The following is a 12,519-nucleotide window of genomic DNA, read 5'->3' as shown; positions in this document are numbered from 1 at the left end:
GAAGGGCTTATGCCCGAAACGTCGATTCTCCTGTTCCTTGCATGCTGCCTGACCTGCTGCGCTTTTCCAGCAACACATTTTCAGCTCTGATCTCCAGCATCTGCAGACCTCACTTTCTCCTCATTCACCTTGCTCGTCAAACACCTTTCATTAAAGTTTTTATTCATGCAACTTTGACAAAACCTTTTATACTTTTACTGGGACTATAATTGATGTGCTTTCCTGAGTCATTTGCTGTCTCTTCAACATTTGGCCATGCATTTCCTTTACTGAGCTTTCTAACAGGCTTCCACACTTCATGGGATTTGTCTATAACTTCTCCAAAAACATCCCTGCAAGAATGCTGATCCCTTTCAATTCCAATAAACTGATCCAACCAATTGCAATCCATTCACCTTATACATGTCTTCCCGATCCCAAATCAGCCTCAACATCCTTGAAATCTCAAGCCATCCTTCTTCTGCTCTCCTTCCAAACAGACATTCATTTGGACTAACCTTCCATTTCTACACACACCAGCAGGTGGCACTAACGTGCTATTATAGACTTCTGAGCTTCCCAAACTTTCCTTGCAGGAACTCATCCTTTTTGCTGCCTACGCCATTAATTAAAACATACAGCGCAGTTTGCTGACGGCCTTCAGAATTCAGTGACATCCTGAGGCAACTTGCCATGATGCAGTCTCATTGAGACAACAATAAGTACCTCTCTGTTCTCCTGATAGTTAAATCCCTCAATACCATTGCTGCACCTTTCATCATGCTCAGCAGACACACCATGATGTTGGCTCCCACTGCTTTCCACTGCATAAACCACTGATTCCAAAGATATACAAACTGTATCCAAGTCTGTTAGAAAGGAAATGGCTGCAGGGGCTTCTGCACCCCCTGACCTCCTCTCCTCTGCCTGCTTTTCACCCATGCCTTTTCAGCATGCTCATTTTTCACCTGTGGTGTGACGGCATTGTTGAACATATGCAGCATTGTGAATGCTCCACCATGAACACACCAGCAGCTCTGGCCCTGAGGTTCACTTAGCCAATAGTTAAGAACGAACATAGTAAGCAACACCAAACCTGGGAAATTCTCCTCCTGATATTTTTTCAGTTCATAAATATTCATTATACATAATATCTATTTTCTGTAGGCAAATATTGTAGCTATCCTCCTACAATGCTATACGTTCTAAAAGTGTTCTCTTATCTCCAGTCTGCTGTGTGGAATTATAAACACAAGTATTTGTACATCCATCAACTGCACATCAACAACGGTTTCTACAACAGTCAGCTCTTCGTTCATACCTGAAACACCCAGCTGTTTCTGTCTGATCTAAAGAAATGCATTGCATCGAAAAAGTTTATTTGTCTGAGTGGTTGTTAATTTTGCTTGGAGATAAGATTTATAGCATATGTCAATCATTAAACTCAAATTGAGAGTCCACATTTATACAATTTCTTTGCTACAGATTGCAAGGTTTGTAATTCTCAAATCATGCAGCAAGACTCAATGTTCCACGGAAGGCAGGAACTTCATGAGCAGGCCCGAGATAATTTCACTTGCCATTCTTTTCATATTTTTAGAAGCATCCCAGACACCAGGATGCACTGCGTACTTGAAGGTCAATTTGCTCGTTCCACTTAGGAGGCTTTAGACTAATGTTACGGGGATGGGAATGAGAACAGTAAGTCAGCACCTGGAATGATTCAGGAAAAGGTAGAGGTTCAGTCAAGTAAGTCTAAACAGAAAGAAGAGGCAGTGTGGAGTTAATTAACACAGCAGGATTGGCGGTCCTACGTGTATAATACAAAGAGTATAACAGGTAAAGCAGCTGAACTTCGAGTTGGGATTAGTATATGGGATATCACATTAACTTGGTTGAGAGAAGAATAGGACTCACAGCTTAACCTTCCAGCATTTAGATGTTTCAGGAGAGCTACAGAGTAATATAACAAGTGAAAGGGCATAACAATACAGACGAAAGAGAGAATCACTCTCAGAGGGGACATTTTGCAGGGCTCATCAAGAGAAACTATATGGGGAGAACTCGGGAATAGGAAAGGTACAATCATTATGAGGGGTTAAATGAAAGGTCACCTAACAGCCAGTGGGACATAGAGGGGCAGGTACGTAAGCAAATCATGGAAAGATGTTAAAACAGCAGGATTGTTCTCATGCATGAGTTTAACTTCCCCAATATTGACTGGGGCTCATTAAGTGCCATGGGTTTAGCTGCAACCACATTTCGGTGCATCCATGAAATTGCTTGAAACAACATTGGGTGATGGTGGAAGGTTGTTTTTCAGTCTTGAGGCCTGTGACCAGGAGTGTGCCATAAGGATCGGTGCTGGGTCCACTGGTTTTTTTCATCTTTTATATAAATGATTTGGATATGAACACATGAGGTATGGTTAATAAATTTGCAGATGACACCAAAATCAGAGATGCAGTGGACAGAAAAGATTACCTCAGAGTACAACGGGATCATGATCAAATGGACCAATGGGCCAAGGATAAATGTGTGGTGCTGCATTTTGGAAAGACAAATCAGGGCAGGGTATAATGGTAAGGTCCTGAACATGTTGCTGAACAAAGAGACCTTGGAGTGCAGGATCATAGCTCCTTGAACGTGGAGTCACAGGTAGACAGGATAGTGAAAAAGGCATTTGGTTTGCTTGCCTTTACTGGGTATATTGGGTATAGGAGTTGGGAGGTCATGTTGCGGCAGTACAGGGCATTGGTTAGGCCACGATTGGAATACTGCATACAATTCTGGTCTCTGTGCCATAGGATGGATGTTGTGAAATGTGAAATGGTTCAGAAAAGCTTTCCAAGGATGTTGCCAGGGTTGGAGGGTTTCAATAGGCTGGGGCTGTTATCTCTGGAGCACCTGATGCCTGAGGGGTGACCTCATAGAGGGGCAGAGATAGGGTGATAGACACGGTCTACTCACAAGGGTCAGGGGAATCCAAAACTAGAAGGCAGAGGTTTAAGATGAGAGGGGAAAGGTTTAAAAGGGACCGAAAAAGGGACAGAGGGTGTTGCAGATATGGAATGTGCTGCCAGAGGAAGTGGTAGAGGCTGGTACAATTATAACATTTAAAAGGCATCTAGGTGGATATGTGAATAGGAAGGGTTCAGAGGGATATCGGCCAAATGCTGGCAAATGGGATTAGATTAATTTAGGATATCTGGTCGGTATGGACAAGTTGGACTGAAGGAATTGTTTCCATGCTGTACAGCTCTACGACTAATGTAGGGCTGATGAAGGGCTTATGCCCGAAACATCGACTCTCCTGCTCCTCGCATGTTGCCTGACCTGCTGTGCTTTTCCAGCACCACACTCTCATCTCTGATCTCCAGCATCTGCAGTCCTCACTTTCTCCTAATCTGCAGACAGTACAATGAGGAAAGGGGCCATCCTAGGCAGACCTTCTATGGGGAGAAAAGCCTGATCAGGTGAGTAAAAGTTTAGTTGAAGAGCATTTTGGGAACATTGATCAAAATTCTGTAAGTTTGAAGATTATCATGGGTTAGGATAAGCTTGGTTTTCTGGTTAAAGTGTGGAATAAGCAGGATGCTAATTGCAACAGTATTAGGTAGGAAATGGAGGAATTAGACTGGGGGGGCAGCAACTGTTTGAGGGAAAATCCACATTTGACATGTTGGCGTCTTTCAAATGCCAATTGTCAGAGTTCAGGATCAGCATTTTTCTGTGAGAATGAAAGATAACGAGGGCAAGAATCAAGAACACTGGATGATAAAAGCTATTGAGAGTTCAATGGTACAGAATAAAATGGAAGCATTGGAAAAGTGCAGAGGAGATTTACCAGGATGTTGCCTGATCTGGAATGAAGGTCTTATGAGGAAAGGCTGAGGCACCTGAGTCTGTTCTCATTGGACAGAAGGCTAAGAGGGGATTTAATAGAGACATACAAGATGATCAGAGGATTAGATAGGGTGGACAGTGAGAGTCTTTTTCTTAGGATGATGACATTGCCTTGTACGAGGGGGCATAGCTGCAAATTGAGGTGTGATAGATTTAAGACAGATGTCAGAGGCAGGTTCTTTACTCAGAGAGTGGTAAGGGCGTGGAATGGCCTGTATGCCAATGTAGTTAACTCAGCCACATTAGTGGCATTTAAACAATCCTTGGATTAGCATATGGATGAATGTGGGATAGTGTAGGGGGATAGGCTTAGATTAGTTCACAGGTCGGCACAATATCGAGGGATGAAGGGCCTCTTCTGCGTTGTATTGTTCTATGTTCTATATTCTTTATGTAAGGTTTACAGAACTGAAATCAAAACTGAAATCAGGCAGGGCTCTTGAGGAATACAAAGGAAGTAGAAACAAATTAAACAAGAAGTTAGAAGGACTAAAATGGACCTAAAATGTATTTGGCAAGTAGAATTAAGCAGAACCCCAAGAATATGCATATTATATCAGGAACAGGAGGCTAGCTCATGAAACGGTATATCCACTCAGTGACAAAAAAGGTGATTTCTATCAGTAGCCAGAGGAAGTGGGTGAGGTTCTGAATCTGGGTGAGGTTCTTAAATCGGTATTGAACAAGGAGAGCATGGATGATGGTAGCACAAGGAATGGGTATGTTGGTATTCTGGGGCATGTTGATGTTAAGAAGGAGGAATTGTTGGGTGTTGTGAAAAATCTTAAGTTAGGTAAATCTGCAGGGCTTGATTTGATCTATCCAAGGATACTGAGTGGGGCAAGGGAGAAGCTTGTTGGGGCTTTGTCAGAGATCTTTCTATCTTTTTTAGCTACAGGCAGTGTCTCAGAAGACTGGAGAATAGTCAATGTTGTTGCTTTGTTTAAGAAGGGCGATGAAGGTAATGTGGGAAATGATAGTCCAGTGAGCCTTACGTCAATGATAGGGAAATTATTGCACAAGATTCTTAGGTGCAGAACTTGCTCATATTTGGAAAATAATAGAGACATTTGAGGGATGGTGAGCATGGATTGGTGGAGTTAAATTCATGTTTCACATGCACGGGGCTGCACGGTGGCCCAGTGGTTAGCACTGCTGCCTCATAGTGCCAGGGACCCGAGGCTTGATTCCAGCCTTTGGCAACTGGCTGTGTGGAGTTTGAACATTCTCCCCGTGTCTGTGTGGGTGTCCTCTGATTGCTCCAGTTTCCTCCCACAGTCCAATAGATGTGCAGGTTAGGTGAATTGGCCATGTTAAATTGCCCATAGTGTTACGTGCATTAGTCAGAGGGAAATGGGTCTGGGCATATTACTCTTCGGAGGGTTGGTGTGGACGGTGTGCTGAAGTGCCTGTCTCCACACTGTAGGGAATCTAATCAAACTTGGTTCAGTATTTTGAGGAAGTGTTAAGCAAGAGTGATGAAGGTAGGGACGTGGATGTCTCCATTATGGACTTTACTGAAGCATTTGACAAGGTACCTCATGGTAGGCTGTACCAAAAGAATAAGTCACACTGGGTCCATGGTAAATCGGTAACTTGGATACAAAATTGGCTCGTTCATAGAAGACAGAGGGTAACAGTGGAGGGGTGTCTTTTTCTAACTGAAGGTTTGAGAACAGTGGTGTTCCATAAAGATTAGCGCTTGGACCTCTGTTCTTTGTCATATAAAAATAAATGTGACGGTTTAAATTGTAGGTGGTCTGTGTCGTAATCTTGTAGGTGTTACAAAAATTGGTGGAGTTATGGATAGTGAGGAAGGTTGTTTAAGAAGACAGAAGGATCAGTTGTCAAGTTGGAGGGAGAAATTGCAGACGAAGTTTAATCCAGACAACACTGAAGTGATGCATTTTGGGATGCCAACTGCAAGAGATAAATATACAGTAAATGGTAGGGCCGTTAGGAGGATTGATCACAGGGATCCTGAGATGCAAGTCTACAACTCCCTGAGAATGGCAACAGTGGTTAGCACTGCTGCCTCACAACGCCAGAGACCCGGGTTCAATTCCCGCCTCAGTCGACTCTCTGTGTGGAGTTTGCACATTCTCCCCGTGTCTGCGTGGGTTTCCTCCAGGTGCTCCGGTTTCCTCCCACATTCCAAAAAAAAAGATGTGCAGGTTAGGTGGATTGGCCATGCTAAATTGCCCGTAGTGTTAGGTGCATTAATCAGAGGGGAAATGAGTCTGGGTGGGTTGCGCTTCGGCGGGTCGGTGTGGACTTGTTGGGCCGAAGGGCCTGTTTCCATGCTGTAGGGAATCTAATCTAAATCTAACATCTGGATAATGTGATAAAGAAGGTATACGGCATGCTTGCCTTCATTGGTTGGGGAACTGAATATAAAAGTTGGCAAGTCAGTTGCAGCCGTATAAAAATGTCATTCGGCCACGTGTGGAGTACTGTGTTCAGTTCTGGCCACCACATTACAGAAAAGGTGTGAAAGTTTTGGAGAGGTGCTGAAAAGACTTACCAAGATATTGCCTACATTGCAGTGTACTAGGTTAGATATAAGAAGAGATTGGATAAACTTGGATCATTTTCACTGGAGATTCGGAGATTGAATGGTGACTTGATAGAAGGATATGAAATTATGACAGGCATGGATAAGGTGCTTAGTTCAAATTTTTTACCAGGGCCAAATGTCAAATACTTCATGGCATCCAATCAGGGTGAGAGCGGGAAAGTTTAAAGGAGATACTTGAGACACATTTTTTGCAAGGGAGGTGTTTTTAGATTAGATTACTTTTAGATTAGATTACTTACAGTGTGGAAACAGGCTCTTCGGCCCAACAAGTCCACACCGACCCTCCGAAGAGCAACCCACCCAGACCCATTCCCCTACGTTTACCTCTTCATCTAACACTACGGGCAATTTAGCATGGCCAATTCACCTGACCTGTACATCTTTGGACTGTGGGAAGCACCTGGAGGAAACCCACACAGACACGGGGAGAATATGCAAACTCCACACAGACAGTTGCCTGAGGTGGGAATTGAACCCAGGTCTCTGGTGGTAGAGGTAGATATGACAAAGGAACATTTAAGTGTCACTTAGCCACATAAATAAATATTTTATGAATAAAGAAATGTAAGCTATGTACAAGCACATGGGATTAGTTTAGAATGGAATCGACAAAGATGTGGTAGGAGAAGGGCCTATTCATGTGCTGTACGTTCCATATTCTATTACTTATGGGCATCGAGTTAAACTAACAGAGGTCCAAAAGGGTTGTCTTGTGAGAAGAATGATATAGAAATGAAAGAAAAATGAAAAGATCAGAACAGTGTAGTGACATGAGTAAAGAGAAGCAGCTTCAGAAAATGAGGGACAAAAACCATTAACTAAAACTGTACATCACAGAAAATTATCTTTGCAGAAAGTAGACATTAAATAAATTAAGTTAGCCTTTATTTGAAGGCACATATGCAATAAAATAAATTAATTAGTGTCATAATTGGATTGAAATTATTTTGCTCTAATTGACATTACACATGTTAGCTGAAAACGTGGTGGTGGAAAAGCACAACATATCAGGCAGCATCTGAGGAGCAAGAGAATTGATGTTTCAGGCATAAGCCCTTTATCAGGAAATTTTTTATAGCTGTAGGATTTGGTGGGCTTGAAGTAGGTGTCCATGTCGAGTCAATCACCGGAAATGGAGACGGAGAGGTCCAGGAAGGGGGAGGGAGGTATATGAGATGGTCCAGCTGAACTGGAGGTCAGAGTTATAGACATTATAATGGTTATAAACTATCAAGTTGGTGAATAAATTCCAGGGCACACAAGTTTTGGTAAAGACATGCAGAATATTCACAAAGGAGGAGTTTCCTCTTAGTAAATGTTGACATTAAGTCACATGTGAAATAAATCTGTCTTCAGGAGATCATAATAAAGATTCAGTGTAGCTGGAACTTAGGAATAACATCAGTCAGAAGTGCTCTGATTCTAGGGTGGCTCAGTGGTTAGTGCTGCTGTCCCACAGCACCAGGAGTTTGAGTTCAATTCCAACCTTGAGCAACTATCTGTGTGCAGCTTGCACATTTGCCCCATGTCTCCTCTGTCTGCTCTGATTTTGTCCCACGGTTTAAACATGTGCAGGTTAGGTCGATTGGCCATGCTAAATTGCCCATAGTATGTAGGGATAGGATGGGATACTCTTCAGAGGGTTGGTGTGGAGTTGTTGGGTTCGAATAGCCTATTTCCACACTCTAGGGATTCTATGAAGAGCTCATGGGATCTCTTAGAAAAATTCTTAACAGTCATGTAATATTGGAAGGATCGTTGAATAATAAATCATGGAAGCTTTTAGAAGAGGCAACATGATGATCTTGGGGCACATGCATTGCTTTCTGACAAGAGAATTGCTAAGAGTGCTGAAGAGGACGAGTTTTAGAATGTGTGTGTCAGTGTGACATTGTATCACCAGCCAAGGTTGTAAACTTGTTAATATTTAATATTGCGTAATGAATCGCGCACAATTAGTATCATTGTCATCAATGATCCTCACAGAATATGATCATTATACAAATGAATCTCGTTATGATTCAATGTTTTGTGAAGCAATGGCAAACATATGTTTGATTTCAAAAAAAGAAATTCCTTATATATGAGGGAAGGATTGCCAGAAAAGTACATTACATTGAAAATGGTCAAAGATGAATATGCATCTCTGCTCATTCAAGAACTTCAGTGTTTTACTTGTTTCAAAGGAGAACCATAGTATTGCAAGACCGAAGGTTGTTAAAGCTTTATAAACTCACAAGTAACAACTCAAAAGCTGTTAAAAAGGCAGAAAGTAGAATTGGACAGTAAAGCAGTAATTGGACAGTTAAGAAATAGTAAAGCAAAATAACACAACACCAGCTTATAATCCAACAGATTTAATTGGAAGCACTAGCTTTCAGAGCGTCGCTCCTTCATCAGGTGGTTCCAAATCATAAAACAAAAGAGAATAGGTTTTTTTATAACTTTGATCCAACAAGTTGATTCGAAACGACAAGCTTTCGGAGAGATGCTCCTTCATCAGATGAAGTCCCGAGGGCCCTTCACCATGGAAGGAGCAAGGCTTCAGAAGCTTATAATTTCAAATGAACCTGTTGGATGATAACCTGGTATGGGGTGACCTCTGAAATTGTCCACTCCAGTCCAACACCAGCATCTCCACATTATGACTTTATAGTTTTGGCTTTGGTTTTCAAATTGCAACACAAATAACATGTATTTTGGTTATTAATGTCCAAAATCATTTGTGCTTACCTTGATACTCAGAACACTTGCATTTGCTGGAGTCTCCTTTTGAAAGACAGCAAGGCCCTGCTCATTGGTGTTTGTTGATTGGTCTCCATCAATATTTACTGACACATTGACAGCTGGAGTCCCATCCGGATAGGTTATGGTTGCCTGTTGACAAAATTAACTGAAATCGTTCATAAGACTATCTCTTTCAAATTCTTGTCCACCAATTCAAAACATCGATCTGGCTTATTTCAATCAGATTTCTTGAGTATTTTAAGATTATGACCTTAGTTAACTTCTTAAGTAGGATCTATAACACAGGAATGTGTTCAATTCGCAAACTCCAAAAGCAGCAGAGAGTGCTACACTTGAAGTGACGGCAGCCACCTATGTCATAATATTGTTTTGCTATCTGCAAATCTCAGAGACTATGCGAAGGGATTGTTCAGTAAGACCACACGTGCAGATGAAAATTGTGATCAGCTGGATTTATCTTGGCAGCAAGTGCGATTCTCGCCATTGTGCTAAAGCATAAAGTTAAAAATCACAGAACACCAGGTTATAGTGCAACAGGTTTAATTGGAAGCACACTAGCTTTCGGAGCGACGCTCCTTCAACCACCTGATGAAGGAGCGTCGCTCCGAAAGCTAGTGCTTCCAATTAAACCTGTTGGACTATAACCTGGTGTTGTGTGATTTTTAACTTTTTACACCCCAGTCCAACACCGGCATCTTCAAATCGTGCTAAAGCATGGCAGAGGAAAGATTCGATTGGGGTCGAATGTAATAATATATCAACCACTTTACGATTTACTTACGATGACAGTGAAAAAAGACTTTGGAGAGAAGAAGCGCTTGTTTTTTGATAAATCGATGACGTATGGTGAAGAAACAAACTTTATGCTGCTGAGTTCCACCTCCTCCATCTCACCACCTGTGCACAGCCGGAGACACGGAAAATTCATCAGTTTTGATTTCTGACTGACTTCCTTTGACAGTAGGTACGAAACCTATGAACTCGACACGCTCAGATGGACAAGATCAGCAAGTGAATCACAGCAAAATGAATGTAATAATCTAGTGAAATGATATTGTGAATCCTGCACTGTAGGAACACTTCAACTCCAGGACATCAATGTGAACTTCACCAGTTTCTTCATTTCCCCTCCCCCCACCTTACCTCAGTTCCAAACTTCCAACTCAGCACTGTCCTCATGACCTGTCCTACCTGCCTATCTTCTTTCCCACCTATCTGATCCACCCTCCCCTCTGACCTATCACCTCCATCCCCACCACATTCACCTATTGGACTCTTTGCTACCTTCCCTCACCCTCCCCTCTGACCTATCACCTTCATCCCCACCCTCATTCACCTATAGTACCCTTTTCTACATTCTCCCCAGCGTCCCCCCACCCCACATCATTTATGTCTCCACCCTGGAGGCTTCCTACCTGTATTCCCGATGAAGGGCTTTTGCCCGAAATGTCGATTTTCCTGCTCCTCGGATGCTGCCTGACCTGCTGTGCTTTTCCAGCACCACTCTGATCTAAGTTCCATGAAATCCCACCCTATCAGGTCTGTCATGTTACATTGAACAGATCAAGAGCAGATGTATAGGCAAGGGATTCACAAGCGGTTTCTTGAGGGCTAACAAGAAGGTAACTGCTAAATGTTGGCCATTTCAGTGACACCGATGTTCCATTTGCTTTGCTATCACAGAACATTACTCGTAAATTTATGAATAATTTTTTCCACTCCGGGCAAACGCTCACTTTGCAGAAGTGAAACATTTTGTAGCAGGATTGATCTTTTCCTCATTACAAATCCACTAAAGGAATAATCATGGAATATTTTATAACTGTGAAGTAAATATAACAATGGTCTTAGGGGAAATAGAATCTGATGGCTTAAACACAACAGCACAGAAGAAGAAAAAAATTACTTGCATTGAAGTTCAGCATGCTAGCATCTCCAAGTTTTTTTAACCAAAGTTGGACCTTAGGGGACCTTGGGCAAGAGAGATTCCATTTCATGGGGCATTGGCATCAGTTTTGGAACCGGGGTGATCTGTACCGTTGGGACGGTCTCCACCTGAACCCATCTGGTACCAATGTTCTAGCGAAGAGGATAAATAGGGTGGTCAGTAGGACTTTAAACTTCTGAGTTGGGGGGAAGGGAAAGTGAAAGCGACAGGGAGTATGGCGTTAAATGGAAAGATAAGCAGCAAGATAGCATGTGTGCAGGTGGATTTAAGCTTGAGGCAGACTCGGAATGCAGCAAAAAGGAAGGATAACTCCGGACATCTTATGACTTCCAATATCTCTAATGAGAAGAAAGTTAGCATTAAGGCACTTTACCTGAATGCTCGTAGCATACATAACAAAGCCGATGAACTAATGGCACAGATAATAGTGAATGATTATGATGTAGTAGGCATCACAGAGACTTGGTTACAGGGGGATCAGGACTGGCAGTTAAACAACCAAGGATTTCCAACTTATCGAAAGACAGGGAGGTGGGCAGAGGGGGCGGGGTTGCCTTGTTAGTTAAGAACAAAATTAAATCTATGGTATTGAATGACATAGCGTCAGATGATGTGGAGTCTGTGTGGGTGGAATTGAGCAACCACAAAGGCAAAAAAAAAACATAATTGGAGTTGTGTATAGACCACCTAACAGTGGTCAGGACCAGGGACGCAACATGTACCGGGAAATAGAGAAGGAATGTCAGAAAGGCAAGGTTACATTGATCATGGGAGACTTCAATATGCAGGTGGACTGGGTAAATAATGTTGTTAGTGGATCTAAAGAAAGGGAATTCATGGAATGCTTACAGGATGGATTTTTGGAACAGCTTGTCATGGAGCCCACAAGAGAGCAGGCTATTCTGGACCTAGTACTTTGTAATGAACCAGACTCTATAAAAAATCTTAAAGTACGGGAACCCTTAGGAAGTAGCGACCATAATATGGTAGAGTTCAGTCTGGAGTTTGAAAGGGAGAAGGCAAAATCAGATGTAATGGTGTTACAGTTAAATAAAGGTAATTATGAGGGCATGAGAGAGGAACTGACTAAAATAGACTGGAAGCAGAGGCTAACCGGGAAGACAGTAGAGCAAAAATGGCAGGAGTTTGTAGGTATAATTGAGGACACTGTACAGAGGTTAATTCCCAAGAAAAGAAAGATTAACCGGGGAGGGATTAGACAACCTTGGCTGACAAAGGAAGTCAGGAAATGTATTAAAGAAAAAGAGAGATCCTATAAAGTGGCTAAGAACAGTGGGAAATCAAAAGATTGGGAAGGATACAAAAGCAAACAGAAGATAACAAAGAGTGTAATAAGAAA

General features: G+C 42.2%; 1 protein-coding gene across 1 annotated transcript in view; it reads right to left on the bottom strand.

The window, feature by feature from the left end:
* LOC122541279 (complement C4-A-like) overlaps positions 1-12,519 on the bottom strand; it is a 128,292-nt gene that overhangs the window by 56,495 nt on the left and 59,278 nt on the right. Inside the window, exons 10-11 of the mRNA XM_043677903.1 lie at positions 9,993-10,108; positions 9,197-9,340 (exon numbers count right to left, since the gene is read on the bottom strand). Of these exons, the coding sequence (XP_043533838.1) occupies positions 9,197-9,340; positions 9,993-10,108 (260 nt within the window). The remainder of the gene's footprint in view (positions 1-9,196; positions 9,341-9,992; positions 10,109-12,519) is intronic.

The sequence above is a fragment of the Chiloscyllium plagiosum genome, chromosome 37, assembly GCF_004010195.1.
Source record: "Chiloscyllium plagiosum isolate BGI_BamShark_2017 chromosome 37, ASM401019v2, whole genome shotgun sequence".
Lineage (NCBI taxonomy): Eukaryota > Metazoa > Chordata > Chondrichthyes > Orectolobiformes > Hemiscylliidae > Chiloscyllium > Chiloscyllium plagiosum.
This window is presented reverse-complemented; position numbering and strand designations above follow the sequence as displayed.